Here is a 26,604-nt window from a genome sequence, read left to right as displayed (position 1 = left end):
AATTTTTTTTTTTAAATAAATTTACTAAAAGAAAAAGTTATCAAACACAGCATTCATGTTACTCTGGTCTTTCACAAAGACTCAAATGTGTCCCTATTTGGAAAAAGTTTTACCCTAGTGTAGACCATTTGTTCTGACCCATGATCAAATCCTGGAATATAAAGCATTCCTTTTAAATCTGTTTTGTTCTTTCACTGGTTTCCACTGTAAATCTAGACATGACTCTTCCAGCTCAGTCTCAGTTCTTAATAATATTAGCTGTAAGCATGGCCACAAGAGAGATCCAACTCATAATACCATGACCTGCCTGTCATTGTGACTAAGAAAGAAAAATATTCACAACTTTAGTCACTGTTTTTCTTCCCTCATTAGTCACTGCAAAAAAAGAAACCCTTCAATAATATTATTTTAAGAATACAATAACTTTGCAATGCTGGCTGACATTCAGGAAATGTTCTTGTCATGGGTACAGCTGAAAAGAGACAGGGAACATGGCGAGCAGATGATGCACAGCAAAAACAGAAATCCAGGCAAGTGTTTCTGTTTTATCTTTAATCAAAATGTCTTATTAGACACCACATGAGCCACATGAATCTATGCAGTCCAGAGAATGTTTTATTTCATGATATTCAAAGACAAAAGTGATGCCTGACTTGCTACCAATGTGGTAGGAAAAGTTGCTCATCAAGTTTCTTGCAGTAGGGAGAATGTCCCAATACAACAAAACTGAACAAAACATTCTTCCGAACAAAAGGGCACATTTTTTTTACTCTTTTCATGCATTATTTAGGTGGAACTTTTGTCTTTCAACATCATAAACAACAACAACAAAAAAATCAGGTAAACATGGCTAACATTAAGTCTAATAAGACAGTAAGACCTGCTTAGATTTCAGTTTTGTATTAACCGCTGGTTGTCAGGAGGGGAGACCTTTCTATGGGACATGTCTAAACTGCTACAGCTCCTCGGGACATTTCAAGCGTCATTAAGTTGTTAAGAAATCAAACAAAGAGAAAAGTTTGTTATGTGTGACTAAGGTCTATAAATAACTCAGGTTTTCCAATTATCATTTCAGTGATACAAATCTAAAGGTAACAGCAGGTCTTATCCTGTGAATGGTTTCGGAAAGCTTTTAGAGCGAGTTTTTGAAAGATAGACTTTAGTTGTTGGATCAGAGTGGTTCAAATTTTGAAAATGGGTTTTTAAAAAGGGAAAAGAAGGGTTTTGAAATCGGATTAGATCATGTAATCCAATCCTAGTTTTAATCTGGGTCAAACCTTCAGTTTGTATTGTTCACAACTTTTCAGTAGGATCTTGATAACTTTGATCCAAAAAAACATGATCATCCTGAGAGGGTAGGATTTCAAGGTACATTTCAGGAAGAAAATGTAGCACACTTTAAAATTGGTTAATTAATACAACATTTGTATCATTTAGTGTTTATACTTTAATTTATATTTTACAGTTGACCTGTTGCACCCTTACAGTGACAGAGTGAATAAAGTAGACATAGGCAACCAAAGAAGCCTTTCACTAAAGTAAAAAGATCTAGAAGAAGATCTAGTCCCCATGAAGTAATCCTCACAACAGGTTTCAATAACAAACAAAAATAATTCAATTTTTACATTAATGTATATTAATATATATTTATTATTTTTTGGCTCAGATGAAGGGTCATAAAATAGTGTACTAATAGAAGTTGATGTTTATTTTATTTTTGTGTTTTATCTTAAAATAAAAAACACCCAAAGTGAGTCTTGGCTCTTCTATTTTTATATTTTTTCTATTTTTTTATTCTTTACAACTGGTAGCTCTCATTGTGATTCATTTTCCCATTTAGAGCACAGGTAATTCAGATTTGTTAATCTTGAAAACTGTATGTAGCCAGATAAGGGTGGTCCAATCCTATGTTGCTTTGAAAAAACCGACATAAAACTAATACTTATTACCTGATCCTGGAAAGCAGAAATGGGATTTCCAAATCTGAATCATTTTGATTAAGATTAAATTCCTTGAATAACTGGTTTCTTGAGATAACTTTAAATGACTCACCTGTCTGTCACGTGCAGCTCGTCTGTCATGGTGACTCAGCATCACTCTGTGCTCATGCCAGGATTCTGGTCCCTCTAGCTCACGTGATCTACGCTTCAACTTAATTTCCTGCTTTTGCATGAAACGTGCGATTTCCTTTGGCAGACACACAACAGGTTTTTAGAATTTGGAAATCAAACTGGACTTATAAATCTGTTTGGAAGTTTTTATTTTATTGTACCTCATCTTGTGCTACTTGTGCCACACGGAAGTCTCCGTCTGGGTAAGAACTACGTGGGGACGGATGAGAGTACTGCAAAAACAACCAAATTAAAGATTTGTAATCATAAATAAAAAGATCAATCTCAAACCTTTTGTGTCCTCAAGTAAACACTTTTCCCGTACCCTTTTAGTCAGCTTTTCCTCTTCGTCTTGCAGCTTTCGAGCCAACTCTTCATCCCTGAGGACCTGCCGCAGCTCCTCCATGTCGAGGCCTCCTTCACCGGGCTCACACTGTGGTGACACTCCTGAGAAAAGTTGTGACAATGTTAAACTCAAAGGAACTGATTAGTTATAATGAAAAGGGGAAGTTTTAGATCATGAAAGATGATCAGTCCAGAATCATTGATGTGAACTGAGAGGTCAGAATACCAAGAGGGTAACTTTTGAATCACACCAAAAGCTTGTTTAGAAAAGCACTCAATAATTATTTCCCTGAACTAAAAATGCGGAAGAAGAATGAAAGGTTGAGATGATTTTTTCAGGATTAAAAGATATGAACAGGAGAGTATCACACTTCAACAAGAGATCCCAAACCACCACTACAATCTGAGTTTGTCCAGATTAAACGCTGATTGAGGTAAGCTGAGAGCAGCAGATGCACACAGAGAGGCGGGGAGTCTGGCTGCACATCAGGGTGTTACCTGCTGCCATGTTTCTCGACCTATTCCTGCTCACGGCTTCACGGCTGCTTCTGAGACTCTGGCTGCGTCGTGGAGCTCTTCTGTCAGGCCTCCCTCCCTCCTGCTCCTCCTCAGAGCTGAACCTCTCCTCTATGGTCCTGTGCCAATGCCTACGCTGACTCAATGTCCTTTTGACCTCGTAATCTCTTACACTCCTTTCTCTGTCATCATCATATCTACGCTCTGTACTCCTCCGACTGCCCCGTCTTTCTCTGTTATCAAAATAAGAGTCTCTGCTACTAATCTCAGAAACCTCCTCATCATGGTCCACAGTATAACGGTGCCTGTCTCGGTCTTCTCTGTGATCTCTCCCGCTGTTCTCCCAGTGTGATGATCTCCTCCTCTCCCTGATATCTCCATGGAAACTGTGCCTGGTGGTGGCAGTTCTCTGGAAAGCTCTCTGATGTGGTTGGGAGTCGCTGTAGGAGGCTTCGCTCCCCTGAAGCACCTGACTGTTTCTCCTGTGAGGGAGTATTTGAAGGGGCGCCCCGTTGACGCCTAACCTCACAGGCACCCCCCTCTCCATAAGGACCTGGCCCAGCATCTCCCACACGCTGCTGCTTTCACTTTGCTGCCTGCTGGAGCGCCTGCCGTCATCCCGGAAGCGGACATGTTTGTCGGGGCTCTCCCTCACGCTCCAAGTTCTTGCTAAGTCTCTGTTACCATTTCTGCTCCTGTCAGGTAGCCTGACAGATTCACTACGGCTACAGCGCCTTTCCGTTACCTCAGCTAACCTGGAGTGTCTATCCTCCTCGCTGCCCCTGTGGCGGCCCTCATACTCCTTCCTATACTCCCAAATCCTAGGCCTCCTCTTCTCGAGGTCATTATTTTCAACATCCCGCTCTCCTCTCTCCTCCTCCCATCCTCTGAGATCATCAGTGAAACTGCTGCAAGAGCTGAGACTTCTGTAGCTCCTCTCTTGCAGCTGGTACAAAGGTGCTCGCTGGCGAGGAGGTGCCATGCTGAGTCTGTCCCTCAGTCTCTGGGACAGAACAGAGAGCTGTTCAGAGAAAACCGAGTCTGAGTCCTCTGACTCCTCGCTCAAAGGCTCTCTAAATTTATTCCTTATTTCCCTAAAGGCATCTCTGTGTCCTTGATTTGACCATGGAGTGGGGTTTTTCTGAGCTGCTAACCCCCTGGGGGAGTCAGCCAGAGGCTCAGTGAAGTCTGAGCGATCGTGTGAGGTAGAACATTGCCACCTGGTGGCGGTAGATGAGTACTGCTCCTGTCCTTGGTGAGAGCTGCTGAGTGTGTGCTGGTGAAGGGGAGGCAGAGCAGGATTGGAGGAGCTGCCTTTAGTTTTGCCAAACATGCAAACACAGAAGCAGGGAGGGTGGGTAAGGCTGTTAGCAGGTACTGTTATACAAATGTGGTTAATTATGATGAAATAATACAAAACATAAAAACTTAGCATGTCAATGAAGTGCAGTAAAGACATTTAATTAATGTTAAAGTTAAAAATAAGGCTTTCCAGTTTATACAGATAATGAGTCATGCCTGACAGACATCATGAAGACATGCCAGGTGCATGCAACAGATGGAGAACAAAACACATTATAAAGATAACATGTTGTTCAAGCTGTGGATGATGTTTTCTTTATTTATTTAACAATACTTATCAAGAGAGAAAAGCACATTCAAGAGTATCTGAGCAAGTCCATAAAGACAAAATCATGATTTTTCAAATTTGAGCGGCAAATTCAAACATCTCTTTCCGTACAATGAGTCAGAGATATTCAGGATCGCTGACTGATGTTGTAACCTAAACACATTGTCTATTAAACACTACACAAGACTGTACAGCTTAAGCTTTACCTTCACTTTCCTGTCCTCTGCTGCTCCTCCTCATCCTCTGCTCCTCCTCCTCCTGCAAACGTTTTGCTATTTCCTGTGGACACACAATCATACAGACTATTAGTTCATTTTCATCACATCAATGCAGCTTTGGGCAGACCCTCACGTCTCTCCAGTCACTTCATTTCATTTCCTGGCTTGGAGCGGATTCAACATTGTACATTTTCAGTTAGACACTTCCTGTTTCATAGTGAGAGGGTTTAGCTTTTTGTTTTGTCATTGGCTGCGCTAGTTAACAGAAACTCAGCTAGGAGCTGGGACCATGTGCTGATAAAAGCTGACAAAGAAATAAAGGTTCTGTAAAACAAACAGGGAGGCACTCACAGTTTTCTCAACCTTTTCATAATTTAAGAAGAATTTTCAGCTAAATCTCAGTGACTGTTACCATCAGACTTATTAATTCTGCACATCAACTTGAGTAAGAGAAGAAGATTAGAAAGCTTTATTATCTTTGCAAAACAATACAATAAGACTGCTTATGCTCTTCAAGTTTTTCCTTTAAAATAAACACATTATTATAGTTATAACAAAAAATAGAATAGAATATAATAGCCTTTATTGTCATTGCGGGTTGCCCAAGTTCGAGTCCAGCCTGTGGCCTCTTTCCTGCATGTCATACCTCTCTCTCCTTCTCCGTTTCCTGCTCTATTCACTGTCCTCTCTGCTATCCAATTAAATGCATAAAAAGCCCAAAAATACATTTAAAAAATGTAAAAACAAAAAAAAAAAAGTACAGTAACTGACAATCAGCAGTAAAAATGGTCACTCCCAAAAAGGAAAGCTGCCAGGTGAGTTGTCCAATATTTTGTCTTCATTCATTGTTTTACATGGTGTCAAAATTAAAGCACTAATGCCTCGCCTCTCTAAAGATTAGATCTATATTCCCTTTTATTTTTTTTAACAGATTAAATAGCCTTATTTTATTTATTAAAATTTCTGAGGCATCACATTTATTGTGCTGTTTCTGTGTTCAACCAGCAGATGGCAGCATAACAGAAATTTTGCAAAGCCCAATAACAACTGTTCTTGTCTTCTGTCATTTAAGAAACAAACATTTTTGATGCCAAAAAGAAGGTTCTGCTTTGGATATTTTTTTCACAAAATAAAATCTGCTCTCATAATTATTTATAATTGGTAATCGATTATCAAATAATAGTTAGTAATTAAGTAATGTAGCATTTTTTTAACCTCTCACCCCATCAGCTCCCTTTAACCCCATCTATAAGTAATCAACACATGTGAAAGCCAAACCACCATCTCAGAGTTCACCACTTCCTCTACAGGAAGTTTTACCCTGCTTCATCTGGCAAATCTGAAGAGGAGGAAAGCCAAACAATGCCACTTTGAGGTGATCAGGAATCTAAAGGGCAGCCATTAAACACCATGTCAGCTCTGGGTGGCCAAAATAAAACTTCATGCTGCCGCATTGGTAACCAGGAAACTGCATTGGACAGGCAAACCTTTCATCTCCTTCAGTCTGAAGTGTGGAACAAAAACCTCCAGGGGAAGCCGGTCAGCAGGACTGTTTCACTTAAAATTACACCTTGTCACAGGAGAATGGCTGATCCCACAGAGACACTGTACAGTTGCTGTGTGCCCTCTGGAGGAGAACCCTCCCACAGTGTATCTGTGGGGTTTAAGGGAGGGTAAAGGCTAATAATGCTCTACACATATCAGCAACATAGGAGTTGATCACATGAAATCCCTCTCTGTTGCGGCATAAATCACAACTTAAGCTAACGCAGCTCCTTTAGTTTCACAATCAGGGCGTGTGTGTGAGTGTGTGTGAGTATGTATGTGTGTGTGTGTGTGTGTGTGAGCTGCTTTTCCAGCATCAGCAGACAATTAGCAGCTTGCCATGAGAGGTTAGGTGTGGAGTGCCATAGGGATCTGGCATTTAAAACAGCTCAGCCTGACGCCTTCTGTTGCTTAATTAAAGGCAGACTCTACAGGGAGGCAAATATTTAATCAACACCTCTGATCAGCCAGTCATTAAGGAAGGTAAGCTTAGGGGAGTGTTGATAGTTCATTATTTGATCCCAGCAACAACGCTCATAAAGAGAAACAATTATACCTGTAATAAATATTTACTCAGACCACATGCTGCATAACCTTACATGACTTTTTACCCATTAGGTAAATGAGGCTTCACCGATCAACTCGACACCAACAACTAATGTTTGCTCCAACAGAGTTCAAACCAAACCCCTTTTACAATGATGAATGAACCCCACAGCCTCCCTGGCCTCACATCCTCCCAAACAAGGAGCTTTTATACGCCTCCTCTAAAAGGAAACTGCAGGGTCAAGGAAAATATCGTGCTGGAACGGCCTTGTGACGCAGAATGCTCCACTGCACCAGCTGGGGAGTTTGTGGCAGAACCAGCAGTTTTACCCCACAATGCTCTCCTTCTTACACTCCTCTGTCTGTTGATTTCCTCATAAAGCCAGCTATGTTCAGAACTGCACAACAGCACATGTGCGCCGCTAAAATGTAAAGGCATAAAAACATAGTTCAAGGAGCTGAGTGAGTGAATGTTAGAAAAACAAAGGACATGTGATTGATGGGAACCATCTGGTTGCCCCTTCCTGTTTGGGTTGCAGAATGAAATCTATTTAGTATTTATACAATTCTGGGAAGATTTAGAGCTCTAGAACAAATAACTAAGAAGAGAAAATAGACAACTTTAATGTCATGACTGTTCTCACGGAAATGTGCAGATTTTTATGTTGTTTTGTGTTAGAAAGCAGATGGTGAGCAATGAAAGATGAGAGCAGATGGTTAGGCTTTACTTTAGACGCCAGAGAGAGCTTTCTGACATGACACATGATTCAATGACACGTGATCTTAATATAAACTGACAAAAATTCATACAGTAATTAAATAGCTGAAAGGCCATTTTTCATTCGCAGTTCTTTTGCCCAAGGAAACTGAAATGGCACTAAGGCCTCTTTATAATGTATAGTAACAAGATCACAGGAAACAAGACAAGTTATACTTCACTAGATTTGTCTGTAAGAGGGTCAGATTTTCTGTAAAACAGCTGAATCCAAATTCAACACTCACTCAGAAGTGAGTGTGTACAGAACACGGCTGGTAGAGTTTAGAAGTGAGAAGAAAGTTAGTTTTGAACTCATTGGTGATACGGAAGCCAGATGATCAACAAGACATGTGTTATCTTTTGTAGTGTTGTTACAGATTAAACTCTTAATGGCAAATACCATACAATATTATCATTATCTTTCCATTAGACTACCTGGCCACGTGCCACCAAAAATGTTTTGCTCTTGGACAAATGTAATTGATGAACCCTGACACATGGTGACACTGAGGCTAAGACAGTTACCTTTACATGTGTTGTATTTTAGTAAGTTGACTTATGGTAATGAACCAGTCTTTTAAGTTTTTGGATTGTCAAGCAAGAGTTAATCATTTCCTGAAGTTACCAATCAAACAACATGAAAAAAAGTTGTCTTGAATAAATAGTGTAAAAGAGAAGATCTGGTTTTAATTTCTTTAGTTTCATAACAAATGGGTGATGTTGCTCATGGGATTTGTAGTCTAGAACTGAATGAAGGGCAACAGAATCAACATGATAAACTAGCATGCTAATTAGTACTTGACACAAAGAAAAATCTAAGTCATAGGATTAATTTATGAGGTATAAGATTCAAAGAGATCGAGGCTGATAGAACATAACTAACATAAACAATCCAAGTTCAGAGGTCTAACATATTACAATTTGTGAATTTGACATTGTTCTATGATATTAGGACAAAACAGGAACTTCTCAGCTGTATCCACTTATTAAAAGATTTGTCACTTTGCCAAAGTGGTGTGCCTCTAGATTGAGATTTAACTTATAAACAGGTTTAGACAAACACACTTGGTAAACCGGATTACAATCTTAAACCGTTTAATGTAAAGGGTAACCTCAAAAAAAGTCTGAGTGTCTCTTTAGATTAAACAGGAGTACTTAGTATGTGTTTTTAACTCAACCTGCCGCTCTCTCAAGGTTTTAAAGACGTCAAGTACATCAAGACTTAAAGAGTGCACATGAGTGAGTGTATGAGGACGCTGATGGTCAATGTTTAAAATCAGCCACAAGAGGAATTGATGAAGCCATCATCCACATGAGCAGCTGACAGCTTGTGTCTGTTTAACAGCTGGCTCTGCTCATACAGTGGATGCAGCAGAGGCCCTGAGCAGCACTTTGCTGCAACCGCCATTCATTATACACCCAGCCAGTCCTAAGAGAGGGCAAAGTGAACCACGTACGACTCCCCGACCTGCTGGTAACAGGCAGATAATTAAATGATACATAAGTATGTCCCAAGTGCCATGTAGCTCCATGGGTCTGTGTGCTGATGGTGCAGAACTTAAGGGATAATGCTGCTGCTATTTCAAGGTTAATGCCAACTGCAGTGATTGCCCTTTTATGTTATGAGCAGCTCTGTCTGTATAAAGTCTGAAATACATAGAACCTTTAATCTAACTTCTCAAGTTGCTCCTTGCTGCTTTATGCACCACCAAAAGTCTTCCTACACGCTTCAACATTTAATGAGGCACATAATCAACTAGTAAAGCAATTTCTGAAGAAATTGCACTGTGAATGCAGAATACTGAAGCAGCTTACGCTGAACTGCTAATGCAGAATGCTGAATGCTGAATATGAATGAATGAAGATTCGACTGAAAATGTTTGAATTAAGTCTTGAAAAGCTTGCTCTGAACTGCTAATGCAGAATGCTGTAGATGAATGACTGAAGTTATGTCTGAAAATGTTTGAATTAAGTCTTGAAAAGCTTGCGCTGAACTGCTAATGCAGAATGCTGAAGATGAATGACTGAAGATTCGACTGAAAATGTTTGAATTAAGTCTTGAAAAGCTTGCTCTGAACTGCTAATGCAGAATGCTGTAGATGAATGACCGAAGTTATGTCTGAAAATGTTTGAATTAAGTCTTGAACACCCAGCCCAAATGGAAGAAAAAGCTCAAGGAACATGGAAGTCTGGCGGAAAAGGCAGATATCAGACCTTCCAAAGGTTTTCCATGTACCCCAAGGCTCAGGCACCTCGGTATGAGGCAAGACCCATCAAGGTTGTTGAGGAGGAGCTGGACAACTTCTACTTCGAGAGAAGTTACAGCAAGAAAAAGAAGAAGAGGCAAGCACAGGTCAACTTGGCATCATCTTTTCCTCTCCTGATTAATGATTACACTCAGGAGGAACTCGATGCAGAGGGGTGCAGAAAACCAAGAGAGGACTCTGCAGTGCTTCAAACATCACAGCCTGCAGAGTCACAAAAACCTCTGCCCCAAGATGAGCCTGAACCTCACCCTGAGCCTCACCCTGAACCTCACCCTGAACCTCAACCTGAACCTCAACCTGAACCTCAGCCTGAACCTCAGCCTGAACCTCAGCCTGAACCTCAGCCTGAACCTCAACCTGAACCTCAGCCTGAACCTCAGCCTGAACCTCGACCTGAGGGGGGACCTATCGAGGTTGTTGACCAGGAGGTCGTCAACTATTACCTCGGGAAGAAAAAGAAGAAGAGGAAGAACAAAATTCAAGCAGAGGACAACTCTGCATCATTATCTCCTGTCCTGACATCTGATTTTACTCACGAGGAGCTGAATGCAGAGGGCTGCCAAAAAGGGGAAGAGGACTCTGCAGCACCTCCAACATCACAGCCTGCAGAGTTGAAGAAAGGGAAACAAGTCTCAAGACTTGAGGAAGAAAAAATGGTTTTACTTCAGGTAGAGCAGCTAAAGGGTCAGATTAAAACTCATGAGGCCAAAGCAAGGGAAGCGGTTTGTGAGCTGGAGAAAGTGAAAGCCAGCCTTCAGACTGAGAAGCAGAAGCATGAAGAAACAGAAAAGAGCCTGGTCCATAAAACAGAAGAGACCTCCAGCCTCAGAGCTTCTCTGTCCCAGGCCAAGGAGGACCTGAAGACCCAGAGGCAGCAGCTGGAGCAGGAAAGATCTAATCATCGATCAGAAAAAGAGACATTCAGCAGATTGAAGGCTGCCCTGAACCAGGCCCAGGAGGACCTGAAAAGCTATAGACAGAAACTGGAGGAGGAAAGATCTCTTCGTCTGTCAGGGCATGAGGAGACCTCCAGCCTTAAAGCCTCTCTGTCTCAGGCTCGAGAGGAGCTGAGGACTCAGAGGCAGCAGAGAGAGAAGGAAAGGTCCTGTCTTCTGGAACAGCAGAGGGAGACCGCCCTGATGATGGAGGCTGCTCAGAAACAAGCCCAAGAAGCCACAAACAACATTAAGGCTGAGTGGCAGAAAGAGAAGTTTCTTCTCCTGGAAAAACAGACAGAGGAGAGAAACATCACGCAGGCAGCCCAGAAGCAGGTCCAAGACAACATGGAGAAACTCCAACACATGTGTGATCAGGAAAGGTCCCACATCCTGGCCCTTCAAGAGAAGGACGCTCACAGGATGGAGGCTGCTCTCTGCCAGGCCAGAGAAGACCTGGAGAACTCCAGACTCCAGTGGGAGGAGGAAAGAGCTAAACTCCTGGAAAAACAGAGACAAGACACCAACAAGATGGGAGATGAGCTGCAACAGACTAAAATGGAGCTGATGGTGCTCAAATGTCAGCAGGAGGTCAACAGGTCACAGCTCCTCGCAGAGCAGAGAGAAACCTCCAAGGTGAAGGCCTCTCTGAAGCTCGCCCAGGAAGACCTTGACAAACAACAGGCCCAGTGGCAGCAAGAGAAGGCCTCTCTCCTGGAGACGATCAGTAACATCCAGCAGGCTGCTGTGAAAGAGGAGTTGATAACAACCACCTCGGTGGAGGACACTGTGGAGATCCTTGATGGTCCGGCAGCTGAAGAGACAGCAGCAGCAGCAGATAAAACACCAAAAAGACCAAAGGTGTCACTGAGGAAAAGGTTTCTGGGTCTTTTCAGGAGAAACAGAAGAACACCGAGTGATCAGCAGTGACCTCCTCTCTTCAGCCGCTCAGCCCCTCCTCTATTACCCATGAACCTCCAGGCTGCTTCAAACCTTTCCCACTCTGACCCGGAAAACATGAAACCCCCCTTTCTTCCCCCTTCAACTGGCCCCCATGTCTGTTGATGTGTTGTCTGTGACTCCTTAAATGTAAACATTTGACGAGACAGACAACACAACACTTCCTATATTTCCATGTCCTTAAAATGTTGTTTAAATTGTGTTCAGCAAATAAAAAAAAAACAATACTTGTGCTTTTAATTTTTTTTTCACATTACATGGTGCATAAAGTTACAAATACTTTTGAACTTGTTGATCTTTGAACTGTTTCTATTGTATTTTCTATTTTCCCAAATCTTGGTGGATTGTTTTGTATAAAGATGTGTGTGTAGTGTGTATGTGTGTTTTTGTTGTGGTTTAGGATGCTTTGCCCACGTAAATCTGACTTTCAATCAGGATTACAACATTAAAAAAGGATTTCTTGTTTTTAGAAATGCATGGATGAAGAAACTAAATGTAGCTTTTTCATAACAAAGTTCATTATAGAAATTACTAACAGCAAACAAAAATCAACACAAAAATGCAGCAAGGTTTACAAATGACAAACCTTTTTTTTTTTACATTTGTGAATCCTTACAAGTGCATTTGTGGATTTGTTCAAATATTTGTGAATATTTTACATGTTTGCAAATCTTTTTACATTTGTGGATCAGTTTATGCATTTGCAAATCTGTTTTCACATTAGTATATTGACTCTTTCAGTTAATTTATTTGTGGATACTTTTACTCACACATAGGGATGGGAATCAAAAATCGGTTCCTGAGAATCGATAAGAAATATTTCAATCCATCACTATCGTTAACCTTGACGCTAAAAGATTCTCTTATCAACTCTACACTGTGCTGGAGCTGCAGGATCTTACATGAGTAGTCTGCTGCAGCTACCTTAGCTTAGCAGTTAGAAAACATTTCTCAAGAAAACTCTGATTCAGGATTTCAGCTTGAAATTTTAATGACGAACTGAACGCACAGAGAAATGTTCATTTTTATCTCACAGGGGATTCCTGTCAGCAAATCAAACAACAAAAGAAGGAAATGCACCCCAGTGTTTCATGAGGAGTGTGAGGAAAGATACAGTGGCAAACGTTGAAATTCCCTGAGATGCACATTATTCCTGTTTTCTATTTGACGAGTTAGAGGCTCGATTCAAAAGGAAGGCAGTCCTTCAGTAGGAAAACCTGCGGCCTTGCTGTGTTGTTCTTCTGTCTGTCAAGATTCACTTCACAACAGTCTTAGTAGTTTGTTTTGGAAACTGGGGACAAATTGAACAAGCCTTCTCACATCATGCCTTTGCTATGTGTTCTATCTAGTTTGTTTCAATAGTCTAGACTCATGATTTGTCATCCCCTATAGCTGAAATACTTTGTTATATTGAAATATCCGGAATGTCCGGCAGATTTACGTCTCACTTTTATGCCAGGGATGTCAAAGTCGTGCCATGGAGGGCCGAGAGGCTGCAGGTTTTCGTTCCAACCAAAAACTCCACCAGGTGATTTCACCAATTACCTCGCCTCCAAGCAGAGAGCCAGGACTAATCAGTGAAATCAGCTGGTAGAGTTTTCGGTTGGGGCAAAAACCTGCAGCCTCTCGGCCCTCCATGGCACGACTTTGACACCTGTGCTTTAAGCCTTATTATACCCTCACAGTATATGACCTCTGATAGCCCTGCTGAAAAGTTAATGTACTAAGTGTACTAAAATTTAGCATACTTTTTCATACTTAAAACCACACTTATCATCAATATACTTCAAGTTTGTTAATGATTAGTACACTTAGAGCATGCTATTTTGGAACAACTAATTTTGTGCTTAGTATATTTTAAGTGTCATTAAATTGTAATAAAGCTCAACTTAAAGTTTATTTAGTGTACTTTTATGTGTTTAAGTGGAAAAACTTAAAGTATATTTTGTATACTTTAAGTATTCAACTCAATATGTACTGATATATGTTTATTTAGTTAAAGTAAAGAGTATTTGGTTGTATTTGAAATACATTAAAAATATTTTTAGTGTCTTAAAAATATATTAGCTTTGTACTTTTAGTATATTCCTACTGTGGTAATAATATGCTCAACGATACTATTGGCTTCTTCCAAATACTAAAAGAGCATATTCAGCAGTTAATAGTCAATACTTTATTATTACTTTTCTACACTTTCTTCATTGCACATTCTTGCAAATGTATTACCAGTATACCACAGGCTGAAAGACTTATGGGACTAAAAAAAAATTAACTTTAATGTATATGAACCATTCCCAAATTAAAGTACATTACAATTGTACTATCTCTAATTGCATAAACATTTACATTTGAGTTTTTGAACATTTTTATTTTAAATCTTAAATCATATTTTCAAATATTGGTACTAGAGTACCCTTTGAAGAAACAAATCAATTACAGGCAGCAAACCTCAACATTACATATAAAATTAACTTAGGAATACTGAACAATGAAAAAAAACATTGGTAAAAGCACAAAAAAACTGCATAATTAATTCAGACACAACCTAGAAAAGCAATTTCTGAAGAAATTGCGCTGTGAATGCAGAACGCTGAAGCAGCTTGCGCTGAACTGCTATTGCAGAATGCTGAATGCTGAAGATGAATGACCAAAGATATGTCTGAAAATGGTCAAACGAAGTCTTGAAAAGCTTGCGCTGAACTACTAATGCAGAATGCTGAAAATGGATGACTGAAGGTATGTCTAAAAATGGCTGAATGAAGTCTTAAATAGCTCACAAAGATAGCTCAATATTTTGAAGTTTGAATGAAGTTTGTAGCTGAATGTATGACTGAATAAGAAGGGTTTAAAGCAGGCTGAAAAAAGTCCTGAAGGGAGAAAATTTTGAAAATTCTGCATTCATCTCTATGAGACCAAAAAATGCACTATTTCTGGAAATATCTCTGTAAGTATTCGTGAAAAGTTTCTGATAAGTCATAGCCCCTTTGTCCTCACTGAGACACATGTTTTGAAGTTTGAAAGGTGAAAATCGGTTGAAGTTTGTGGGAGCAGTAGCGGTCCAAAAAAACGGGCGGAAGAATGAAGAAGAAGAAGAAGAAGACATTTTTTTGTCACGGAAGAACATATGCTGTGAATGCATTGCTGCATTGCTGTGAATGCATTGCTGCATTCACAGCAATTACAGCACTACCCATTAACACAGACCATTGTGTCTCACACGATATAGTGGTTTGGGATTAATTGCAACATAATTTCAAGCTGAACACAGCTACTTTGTGAGTGAGGCTAAAACAGGACACTTTCCAACACTCAGAGCTTATATTTGAGCAAGTTTAACTCACTTTTTTTCTGTGGTTTGGTCAAAAGTTTTGTTCACTGTAATATACCATGCTAAAATTTCTATCCTCTTCCCTGTATGTAGAGTCTCTTTATTTCAACAGTTAGAGCAAATTACAGCAGCATGTTTGAGAAGCCTGAGGGATATGATAAGGGTGATAAGGGCTTAGTACAAACACAACAGCAGATTTTCAAACTAGAGAAGTTGCATTTCCTTGCAGCAAATGCGTTGAAATGCTGAAGCTGGAAAAGTTTGAATAAAAGTGGAAAAAACTGAAAATGTAAAATAAAGGAAAAAAAAAATGTTAAGAGAAATGAGGAAAAGACAATGAGTGGATAAAGAAAGTGGATACAGTGGAAATGTAAATCAGCCTACAAAATTAAAATAATTAAATAAAAAGAGAGAGAAACCAAACAGTGAAATCTCAAAAATGTAGAAGAAAGCAGAAATCTATGATTAATGTGTAAATGAGATGAGGAGAATAGGACCAGTTTAATGTGTGAACAGAGTCTCGAGTCAAAGTCTGCAAAAGGTAGAAGCAGTTGAAGTTGAAGGAGTAGCAGCCTTTTTTGTTTGATTTAAGTCAAGTTTGAGAATTTTATGGCAGGTTAATCGGCAGTTTTTTTCAGTAGCAGCAGCTGCTTCTCTCAGTCAAATTGAAAACAATCCGCCCTCTGAGAGCAGGAGGAGAGGTGAAAAGAGTGAAAAGTTTGTGTCGCTTATACAGTGAAATCTCAAAAACAGTTGAAGATATTAAAAAAGTTATTACAGATATCAGTAGTGGAAAGATCAGTAAACATTTTAAAGCAAAAATGAAGTCTGTAAGTGGGAGTAAGCTGAAGTTAGAGCTTGTTGAAGTTGAAGCAGATTTTAGTCAGAGGAGCTGAAATTTCCCATCTGTTTAACATAGAGAAATTTTTTTGGAAAAAGCTGAATAAATCAAAAAGTTTAATAGTTAGAAAAGTGAAAAGATATAGCACACTATTCCTAAACAAGCTGAATAGTTTAAAAGTTGAACGGTGAAAATCGGACAAAATTTGAAGGCTGTGAAAAGAGCCAAAAAACGTACGGAAGAATAAGAAGTTTAACTAGAGAAGTTGCATTTCCTTGCAGCAAATGCGTTGAAATGCTGAAGCTGGAAAAGTTTGAATAAAAGTGGAAAAAACTGAAAATGTAAAATAAAGGAAAAAAAAAATGTTAAGAGAAATGAGGAAAAGACAATGAGTGGATAAAGAAAGTGGATACAGTGGAAATGTAAATCAGCCTACAAAAGTTAAAATAATTAAATAAAAAGAGAGAGAAACCAAACAGTGAAATCTCAAAAATGTAGAAGAAAGCAGAAATCTATGATTAATGTGTAAATGAGATGAGGAGAATAGGACCAGTTTAATGTGTGAACAGAGTCTCGAGTCAAAGTCTGCAAAAGGTAGAAGCAGTTGAAGTTGAAGGAGTAGCAGCCTTTTTTGTTTGATTTGAGTCAAGTTTGAGAATTTTATGGCAGGTTAATCGGCAGTTTTTTTCAGTAGCAGCAGCTGCTTCTCTCAGTCAAATTGAAAACATTCCGCCCTCTGAGAGCAGGAGGAGAGGTGAAAAGAGTGAAAAGTTTGTGTCGCTTAGACAGTGAAATCTCAAAAACAGTTGAAGATATTAAAAACGTTATTACAGATATCAGTAGTGGAAAGATCAGTGAACATTTTAAAGCAAAAATGAAGTCTTTAAGTGGGAGTAAGCTGAAGTTAGAGCTTGTTGAAGTTGAAGCAGATTTTAGTCAGAGGAGCTGAAATTTCCCATCTGTTTAACATAGAGAAATTTTTTTGGAAAAAGCTGAATAAATCAAAAAGTTTAATAGTTAGAAAAGTGAAAAGATATAGCACACTATTCCTAAACAAGCTGAATAGTTTAAAAGTTGAACGGTGAAAATCGGACAAAATTTGAAGGCTGTGAAAAGAGCCAAAAAACGTACGGAAGAATAAGAAGAAGAAGAAGAAGAAGTGGAATAAAGTCACAGGATAACAATATGTTGAAATGCTGACTCAGCATTTCAACATAACTAGAGAAGTTGCATTTCCTTGCAGCAAATGCGTTGAAATGCTGAAGCTGGAAAAGTTTGAATAAAAGTGGAAAAAACTGAAAATGTAAAATAAAGGAAAAAAAAAAATGTTAAGAGAAATGAGGAAAAGACAATGAGTGGATAAAGAAAGTGGATACAGTGGAAATGTAAATCAGCCTACAAAAGTTAAAATAATTAAATAAAAAGAGAGAGAAACCAAACAGTGAAATCTTAAAAATGTAGAAGAAAGCAGAAATCTATGATTAATGTGTAAATGAGATGAGGAGAATTAGGACCAGTTTAATGTGTGAACAGAGTCTCGAGTCAAAGTCTGCAAAAGGTAGAAGCAGTTGAAGTTGAAGGAGTAGCAGCCTTTTTTGTTTGATTTGAGTCAAGTTTGAGAATTTTATGGCAGGTTAATCGGCAGTTTTTTTCAGTAGCAGCAGCTGCTTCTCTCAGTCAAATTGAAAACATTCCGCCCTCTGAGAGCAGGAGGAGAGGTGAAAAGAGTGAAAAGTTTGTGTCGCTTATACAGTGAAATCTCAAAAACAGTTGAAGATATTAAAAAAGTTATTACAGATATCAGTAGTGGAAAGATCAGTGAACATTTTAAAGCAAAAATGAAGTCTGTAAGTGGGAGTAAGCTGAAGTTAGAGCTTGTTGAAGTTGAAGCAGATTTTAGTCAGAGGAGCTGAAATTTCCCATCTGTTTAACATAGAGAAATTTTTTTGGAAAAAGCTGAATAAATCAAAAAGTTGAATAGTTAGAAAAGTGAAAAGATATAGCACACTATTCCTAAACAAGCTGAATAGTTTAAAAGTTGAACGGTGAAAATCGGACAAAATTTGAAGGCTGTGAAAAGAGCCAAAAAACGTACGGAAGAATAAGAAGAAGAAGAAGAAGTGGAATAAAGTCACAGGATAACAATATGTTGAAATGCTGAGTCAGCATTTCAACATAATTAAGATAAGATTACATTGAGGTATACGGCACGTGAAACTCACTGTGGTGGTAAAGCTGACCTTTGCCCTCTTTTCACTGGCTATGGGAACTCGTTCAAATAAAATGATGAAGAAGTAGCGTTGTAGATAACATGACTGCCTGCACTCACTGAAGGTTAACACAACTTCTACAGCAATAATCCATAAAAGCATGGCTTGAATATATTTTACCTGTTTGCACACATGGTTAACTGTGCTCACACTTGTTGAGCTCACCTCATCATCCAGCTCCCTCTTCTGAGCCTCCTCAGCACAGCGCTGGATCTCTTCCTGAATCAAACAAGCGTACTCAAAGTCTTGGGCCTCTCTGTGGAGTGGAACAGTTAGGAAAGAAATGATGAATAAGTGACACAAATACAGACATCACAAAAAGTATTACAGTGTGCTTCAGCAGTATGGGTCTCCTACAGTTGTCTGGAGGTCTGTCTGAGGAGGGCGCTCTGCTGCTGGCACTGCTCCTCCTCCTCATCCTGCAGCTTTTTAGCAACTCGGATGTCGTTTTGCACCAGCTGGTTCTTTTGGATGTTGGTGGAATAGTATTTCTCAACTGTGAGGGACAAGCAAGCCAGAAAGCGTAAAGTTAGGAAACACTTCAGAGTTCAAATCCTGTGATTTTAGAGCACTAATTGCTGCTGTGTCCTTTGTTTTTGGCATGTTGACCCCAAGTGAACTTTGAAAAGTTCTAACAAGATGCCTAATAGCTTATCACCTTGTGCCTGAGGAGAATAACAAAAAAAATATCTCACCTTTAACTGAGAGGAGAAAACAACACAGGAGATAAATACCAGGAGTTGACTTTTCTTAAGTAAGCCATGATAAAATACTTTTTTTTTCTACTTTCATGTTTATTTCATGAATTGTTCACTACTTATTCTTACAAAAACTTTGGATAAATCCCCGCACAAAGCTACTGGTGAGTTATAGACACTGGAAGAAACTTGCAACATAAAAGAAAATAGACTGTTTGTTTGCTGTGTGCAAATCTTAAAGTGGTTTGATGTTATACTCACTTTCTTGCTCCTGCAGGTTGTGTGCCAACGCTCCATCCTCCAGCACAGCAAAACACTGGCACACTGAAACACCACAGTAGGAAAACATTTACTTAGACTTATAAAAAAAGAATCGGAAAAATGACAACAACCAGATATCATTGCTCTGTTTAATCAAAGATATAACATGAGCCAGATCAAAAAAGATACTGCTACTGCACAATCAGCTCAAAAATATAGGACACAATTGCTGTGCGTCTGTTTATTTTACAAAAGAAGCAGAGTGTCCTTCAGAGCTATATAAAGAAGAAACCACTCACCACTTTGGCATGAATTGGTTTCACAAATATATAAAATGGTCCCTCAAAGAACCCAACATAACAGGGTACCAATAATCCAGAGAGACTTGGAGGTGACCACAGCTTTACTGTCCCGCCAAAGTTACTGAGTTTAGAAGTAAGAGGGGAACAGGTTGACCTCATTCTGAGTAAAGTGACCATCTGACTCAGTCTGTTTGGATGTGAGAGCATACATGCATGAAAACACTGAAAAGTGAGGCTACAAGTTTTGCTTTCCTGAAGTGCTCATTACGACTACCAAATGAAGATGCAAAGTTAGCGAACCAGCTGCAGTCATTTATACTGAAGCCTGGAGATGTGTGTGGAGACAGGCTATCAGAAATCCACAGGCTTTAACTCAGAGCTCTCCCCACACTGACTCTAATTGGTTCTCCTTATTGAGCCACTCTGCAGCAATCTGAGTCTTCCCTATCCTGTGATCCTTTAATCTCTCCACCTGCTGCAGGATACGCTCCTAAAAGATATCAGTTTCATGCCATTAGCGGCTCCTAGCTGTGTCTGCGGCTGTATTTCAGACAAATGTAAGCACATGAGAGTCTTCTCAAACAAAAGGAAAGACATCACAGGGTGTTAGCTTCAGCTCAGTTTAACTTAAAACTGAAATCATAAAGTGCTGCGCACCTTCACTTTTTAACTACTCTGATGATGATGTAAGCTGCTATTAATAGCTTAAAGTATAAACATGCGAAATGCTTACAGTAGTCCCAGTGAGCTGCAACAGCGAGCATGTGCTGCAGCTTGTATTTGTTTAAAGACTGTCAAACAAACTCAGAAAGTTACTCAAGAGAAAATAAATGCAGAGAGCAGCACTTAGGAGCAGCTGCACACTCAGTGTCCTCCTTGTCTGCAGACAAAACCGCTCTGAGTTTCAGGGCACAGAGTGGCTTTCCTTTACCACAGTGGTGTCCTCAAACTCCAGCTGGAGGACAGAAATAATGTTTGAGACGTGCTTTAGCTCGCTGTAGAGGGTAAATCCTCCAGACTGATCCAGAGGCCAGGCCTATTAAAAACACCAGTCCTGTTGATAATCCTTCACTCAGCCCCTCAGAGGCCGTGGAGAGGACACCTATGTTTACACCCATGAGATTAATGATGAAGATTCTACAATTCAACAATTTCATACATTTTTCTGCTGCATGAAACATGCTATCTCTCCACATTACAAAAACCATCAAAATGGGGGCGCTGTGGGAGGAAAGAGACTGTTACCGGAAGAGAAAGAAAATATAGATGGTAGCAGGGAATTTCAAATCGAGTCACAATCATTAAGTGACAGATTTACATATGCTCAGCAGCTATTGACTCTTATCACAATAACTCTCCTTAATCTCTCAATGACATAAAAGCAGAAACTATGTATTTAAAAAACTTTCCTCGCAAAAATCAAGAAAAATTTACCAGAATGTCAAAAAAAATGCCACTGAGCCTCCTTTGAGCAAATGATTGGTTATCAGAAGAATGTCTGCAGCTCGTTGCTTAATTAAAATTCCTTGAATTAAAATTTGGATCCAGCATGAGGCTTATTTCACTTTTCTGCCTGTGTGAAAAAGTACAGCAAGAGACCAGTGATCACCTGCTGTGTGAGCCATTTATAGGCCAATCAAAAAATAGACCCAAAAAGGCCAAAGATACTTAGTAATTAAACCATCTTTGTGCATTTTTTTTATCTTTCCTAAATTAATCTGCTGTCCCTGATACCATTGTTATCCCGGTTTAGTCACTTGAAGGTCACCTGCCAACTAAGAAATGGAGAAAACAGATTAAACAAATTTTTTGCAAGATTTTATGTTAAATGTAACCCCTATTTTAGCTAACGATTTTACAATAATAGATGAAATTTGTAACTGTAAACTGTTTTTCTGATTTAAAAAGGTTTCGCAACCCCACTCACCCACCCACACATCAATCTATCACAACTGCCCAGTTTGGGGACCACTGGCTTGCTGCTTGTCAGGAAAAACACACACAAATTCATGCAGGAGTAGACAACAAGAGAGGACCCCTGAGTGTAACTACTTACACGCTTGGTTGGATGGTACCGTAGACGGCGAGAACGAGTGTGAGGCCTCCAGATTGACAGTTATGTATTAAAGACCCTGCTGATAGCTAGATAACAACAGACTAAACCCTTAACTTGAGACTTCTCTTAAACACTCTGTGCTTTCATTGTTGACTAGATGATGTTTTTCTTCTCCACATTCCCAGATCTCTATCTATTCTCACATTCATGCACGTCTAAAAATGTAGAGACTCCTCTTCTCTTTCATAACTGACCTACTAAAAGCCTACCCTCACAATGAAACTGAGGATTCAATATTTAGAGAACAGCCACACAGTTGACATGACGAGTCGAACTGTGGATGTCTCCTCTTTGTACACTTCTGTAAATAAGGAAGTGAGAAACATCACTGTTGTGAAATCTAACTAAACACCACTTACAAACCCCAAAACAGAGGAATAAAAAGAATAATTCTCTGACTATGTTTCTATCCTCAGAGGATAAACAGTCAACCAAGCAGACAGCACTAAGCCACCAGAAGTGTCCATTTACAACAGAAATGACCACATAACTGCACTGATAGCTAACCCATACCAAAGACAGACACGCATTACCACTTACACCTGTCGCAGAGCTTAGCAGACTATCCGCTAAACGGATCTCCCACCTGCCCTTTTGCGTCCAGTCTGTCAATACACAGGCATTAAGTCAAAGGCTTGATGTTAATCCAACAGTTCAAAACATGAGTTTGCTCCTAAATCCTACTTAGAAAGCAGAACAAAAAGGAAAGCAGAGAAAGATAGAGAAAATGTCAGGTCCGTGTGCGTGGGTGTGTCTGCATTGCGGGTTAACTTGTTTTTCCAAACTCCTTTAAACTGCGGTCACATTACCCTTCAAGAGGCGGGACAAGGAGAGTGTGTTATTATGACTGCTGAACAGGTTTTAAGGGAGAGGGTGTGAGGTGGGTCCAGGCTGAGTGTGTTTTCAAATATCTTGAGAGACTTCCAATATAAGCTCCTTAATACGGGCACTGTTGGACCTTAAGAGGATCTTGAAACAAAGATCCAGCTGAAGGGAAGGGAAAAGCTGTCTCAGAGAGAATGCAGAGAAATAAGATTCAAACTAAATGCATCTACCTACTGTATGACCTGGTATGATCCCAAGCAATATGTGCAGAATGAGCCTGCTGTGAGGTGAGCTGCAGGAAAACAGCAAGGAAACTATGTCATACTTCTATGCCTCCTACCCTCAAAGCATTCCAAATTACTGCTGGAAAATCACATGCCTAGCCATCTCTCATTTCTGCTGATGGGACTAAATCTCAAAAGAGGAAAGTGTGCAGTCTGTCTTTTTGTTAAACAGCTAAAAACCTCAGTCCAGCATCTGAGAGAAGTGACATCAAATCATTTAACAAAATCATGCAGATTATCTCAGGCATCCAGCACGAGGGGGCAGGCGATCAAACACCGACAGAGATATCATTCTTTCATCTTCACAGGCTCTTGGATAGCAGCAGTACCAAGAGTCTGCCACACAAAGAAACCGGTGAGAGGAGAAAATGACAAGGGTTCTATTTTCAGCCAAAATCCCCCACCGACCGCCCACACGCTGTCTTCCTCTCCCTTTCTCTCTCCTCCTCTCTGGTCTCTTCTCTTCTCCAGCATACTGCTTTTTTCGCACAGAATTCACCACTAAGTGCCTGTCCATCCCACAGCTCTGTGGATGGTGTGAACTTGGCGCACTGAGCCAGCAGGCCTATGAACTGGACCAAGCTGCCATGGAAAACAGAGAGAGGTGAGGGGCAGTGGGGCTCTGGGTCAGTTGGTGAGAGTGAAATTAGGAACAGGGGGGTTGAGGAGGGGGAATTCCTCTGAGAGCTGCATTCCCTCAGCACACCAGGCTAAATCAGGAGCAGCCAGAGGAGGGACAAAACAGGAACTGATAAGGGGGGCAGAGAAAACAAAGAAAGTTTACTTGGCTGAGACCCTTGTGTGAGAAGGAAAGTGAGGGAGAAGTGGGACACGAGGATCTGCGGCTCTAAGGGAAATTGAAACATAAACACCAACACTGAGACATGGAGTAAATGACCACCATGCTGCAGAGAGAGGCAGCAGTCTGAAAACATGTCTGGAGACAGAATATGATGGGAAAAAAAAACAGGCCAGACGTTTGATTGTAATTGACACAATTGTCTCAACGAGCAGTTTATTGCTGCAGTTAGTGGCTTTGTTCGTGAAGCAGCCTCTGCTTGATTAAGCATGAAAATTCAAAGCTGCACACTGTGCCCTTTGTGTGTGGAAAAACAGAGTGAAGTGCTGAATTATCTCTCATGATAAAAGACAGGCAGGCCTATTTCCATCCTGTTCATTAGTGCGGACATGCCAAAGGCTGAGTCAACTCTCTACACCCAGACTACAACTTCACAGCCTTACCTGGGAATGCAGCGACTGATTTTGCTCATATGAGCTACATTAGTAAGTCCATGACAAATTATTTAGGGATGATCCATCAAGTGAAAACAAACCACACTTTAGTTTCACATCTGAGATAATACAGATAAATCGATACCCTTTGGTTCCATGCTTAAACTTGTCCCTTGTAAATCTATTTCTGTCAACGAAACAGAAAACCAACTGAGACTTGTAGTTTTCTCATTGTGGGTTTTACAAACGTCCTGTTTTTTTTTGCAGAGGCCACAAGTTGAATGTTTTAATTTAAAAACAATAAACTTTACTGAGGCCTTCCTCTCGTGTGATAGCACTTCCTTTCCCAAATATCGCAAACATCCATCCCATTACTTGCTCTAAGCTAAACTGCAAAAGATAAGATCCATCTCTGCACTGCTGTAAGAAAAGTCAAAACGTAGAGAGACAAAGCATTAGGGAGACAAGCAAGGTCAGAAACAACAGCCGCAGCTTGGTGTCAAGGGCAGGTTTACAAAGTGGAAAAGTGAAGGAATAAAATTGTCTTGTGTGTGTAAATGTACATCGGGCATGTTTGCACTTATTTACTCTACTTAAAGCTACTGTGGAGACTATCTGAAAAGCTGCTGTTTTTCTGGGATAGAAAAACTGGGGAGCACTCTCACCAACTACAAAATCTGGCTCTTGCCAAGGTGTGTGTTTGTTCTAGCAGCAAATAAATGAATGGCAGTTCTTTTTAACACTCGTTTCTATTTTAAGATAATTTTTGACAGATACCAACTGACAAGTTAACATATCTATTTGTAGTTACCATTTGAAATGCGACCCCAAGCAAACTATGTAAAACTCAGTTTGTACTGTAGTTTGGTAAACAAAAGGTTTAGAGTTACAAGCTGGTGCTCAGAAACGTAACATGTAACATGTAACATTAGTGAATCCTGGTTTTATCCTCCTGGTGCTTATCTACCACCTGCAACCTCACCAAGCAGAGGAAATGTAACCTCACTCTTCATTTTACTGACAGACTTCTTAGTTTGAACACATCGCTCCTGCATGTTGGTTCAAATGAACAGTATCACAAACAGCCTTCTATTAAGCTTTCTTCTGCTCTTCTGTCCTTTTCTTTTTGACAGTCCAGCTCTGCTATTACTACAAAATAAATCCAAGACATCTTTTTCAGCAGAGAAAAAGACAGATCTTGCTCCTCACTGCTTAACTTAGCTGGTTTGCATGCAAGGTGTTGTCATAGGGGCTTTGCCACAAATGGACTGGAGGTTGTCCATTGATGCTGAGAAATAGCATTTAGAAAGACATGATTTTGGGGCTGATAATCTCATTCGAAATTGCGGATTATGAACAGGCAAGTATAGAAAAGTAGGAATATTTCAAGAGCACTTATAAATTCAACACAGGGCTTTTAAATGCTTAGGGTTTAAATACTTAATTCATGCTAACCCCCATACCTGGCTGCTGTTAAGTTGTTGGTCTGTGAAGAGGCTCATAGAACCAACCCTTCTTCAGAACATATCCTTTTCCATAGTAGGTAACTTTTTCCACACTAGGTGAAATGTTTCTGTAGATGGAGGGGTTTGTGTGCTTACCTTCTTGGACACGTGGAAGGTTGGTTTGGTCAATTTCCAGCTCTGCCATCACTGCCTGTTTGTCACTGTCTCATGATGATACAGGGGATTCCGCTTTAAGAGAGCGCACAGTGAGAGTGATAATAAAGTAAAAGAAGTGGACAAACTGTAGACAAGTAAACCCGACCCCCTCTTCCTACACATAGACAATTGGAGAAATTAACTGTCACTCAGATAATTATCGGTTTATCTCAGGAACAGGTTATCAAACTATATGAAAACGCTGCTAAGAAGCAAAAACTTTTAACTGAGGGTAACCAGGCTGACATTCGCATTAATGTCGTTAGCATGTACTAGAACCTTAAAGGTAGAACAGTAACTGCATTGCAGTAGGATAGTTGTTTGCTGAACAAAGTAAAATGAATACCAGGCAAACATGAAGTCAGCTCCTGTAGGAAGGAGTCTTTGTTTTGCGACCTACCTGTTCGCAGCTCGCTGCCCACACAGGCTCCACTGTTATGTGTACAAACAGCTTCACATTCAACAAGTACCAAACATGACAGCCAAGTGTCAATTTTACAGTCCCTCCCTCCTTTCTCTCTGTTTAAATGATCCCAAATGTCACGACCGTGCTTGGCCGTTTCTAACGCCTCTTCTTTTAGTGTGAACACGAAGCGAAACCGACGGTTTGTTGTTCATCAATGAAACAAAGCCAGAGTCCACTCATGAAGGGAAGCCAGGGTGGACAAACTTAGCCCACAGTCTATCGCTCCGGCTGCTTCTTCACAGCTCCTGTTCGACAGCGCAAAGTGGGGGCGGTTAACGGCTGCTGCCTTCACGTGTCTCTTCAGGCTCAGACTTACCTGAGCCAAAATTTAATCACGAGGCACGAAGTCCAGCACCAAAACACTTTGTATTTCTTTAACAAGAGGCCCCCAAATACTTTTTTACTTGTGAAATACCAAAGGAAACGACGTACTCTGAGGAACAGAGTACAATTTCAAAACCAGGATAGTTGAAAGAGGGCATTCGGGGG

The 26,604-nt window shown here is 40.1% G+C and overlaps 1 protein-coding gene across 2 annotated transcripts in view; it reads right to left on the bottom strand.

Moving 5' to 3' along the window:
- ccdc187 (coiled-coil domain containing 187) overlaps positions 1 to 26,388 on the bottom strand; it is a 28,468-nt gene extending 2,080 nt beyond the window's left edge. Inside the window, exons 1-9 of one of the 2 annotated variants that reach the window (XM_074681888.1) lie at positions 26,050 to 26,388; positions 25,590 to 25,682; positions 19,229 to 19,291; positions 18,627 to 18,765; positions 18,435 to 18,525; positions 4,809 to 4,881; positions 2,437 to 2,558; positions 2,273 to 2,344; positions 2,053 to 2,187 (exon numbers count right to left, since the gene is read on the bottom strand). In XM_074681888.1, coding sequence (XP_074537989.1) covers positions 2,053 to 2,187; positions 2,273 to 2,344; positions 2,437 to 2,558; positions 4,809 to 4,881; positions 18,435 to 18,525; positions 18,627 to 18,765; positions 19,229 to 19,291; positions 25,590 to 25,638 — 744 coding nt within the window. In that variant the 5' untranslated portion in view covers positions 25,639 to 25,682; positions 26,050 to 26,388. Of the gene's footprint in view, positions 1 to 2,052; positions 2,188 to 2,272; positions 2,345 to 2,436; positions 2,559 to 2,954; positions 4,752 to 4,808; positions 4,882 to 18,434; positions 18,526 to 18,626; positions 18,766 to 19,228; positions 19,292 to 25,589; positions 25,683 to 26,049 lie in introns of those variants that run through there. The other variant, XM_074681887.1, reaches the window with a different exon arrangement.
- Positions 26,389 to 26,604: the final 216 nt, after the last annotated feature.

Source organism: Halichoeres trimaculatus, unplaced genomic scaffold (genome assembly GCF_033239565.1).
Source record: "Halichoeres trimaculatus isolate MK-OKI-2021-1 unplaced genomic scaffold, fHalTri1.1 fHalTri1_scaffold_11, whole genome shotgun sequence".
Classification (NCBI taxonomy): Eukaryota; Metazoa; Chordata; class Actinopteri; order Labriformes; family Labridae; genus Halichoeres; species Halichoeres trimaculatus.
This window is presented reverse-complemented; position numbering and strand designations above follow the sequence as displayed.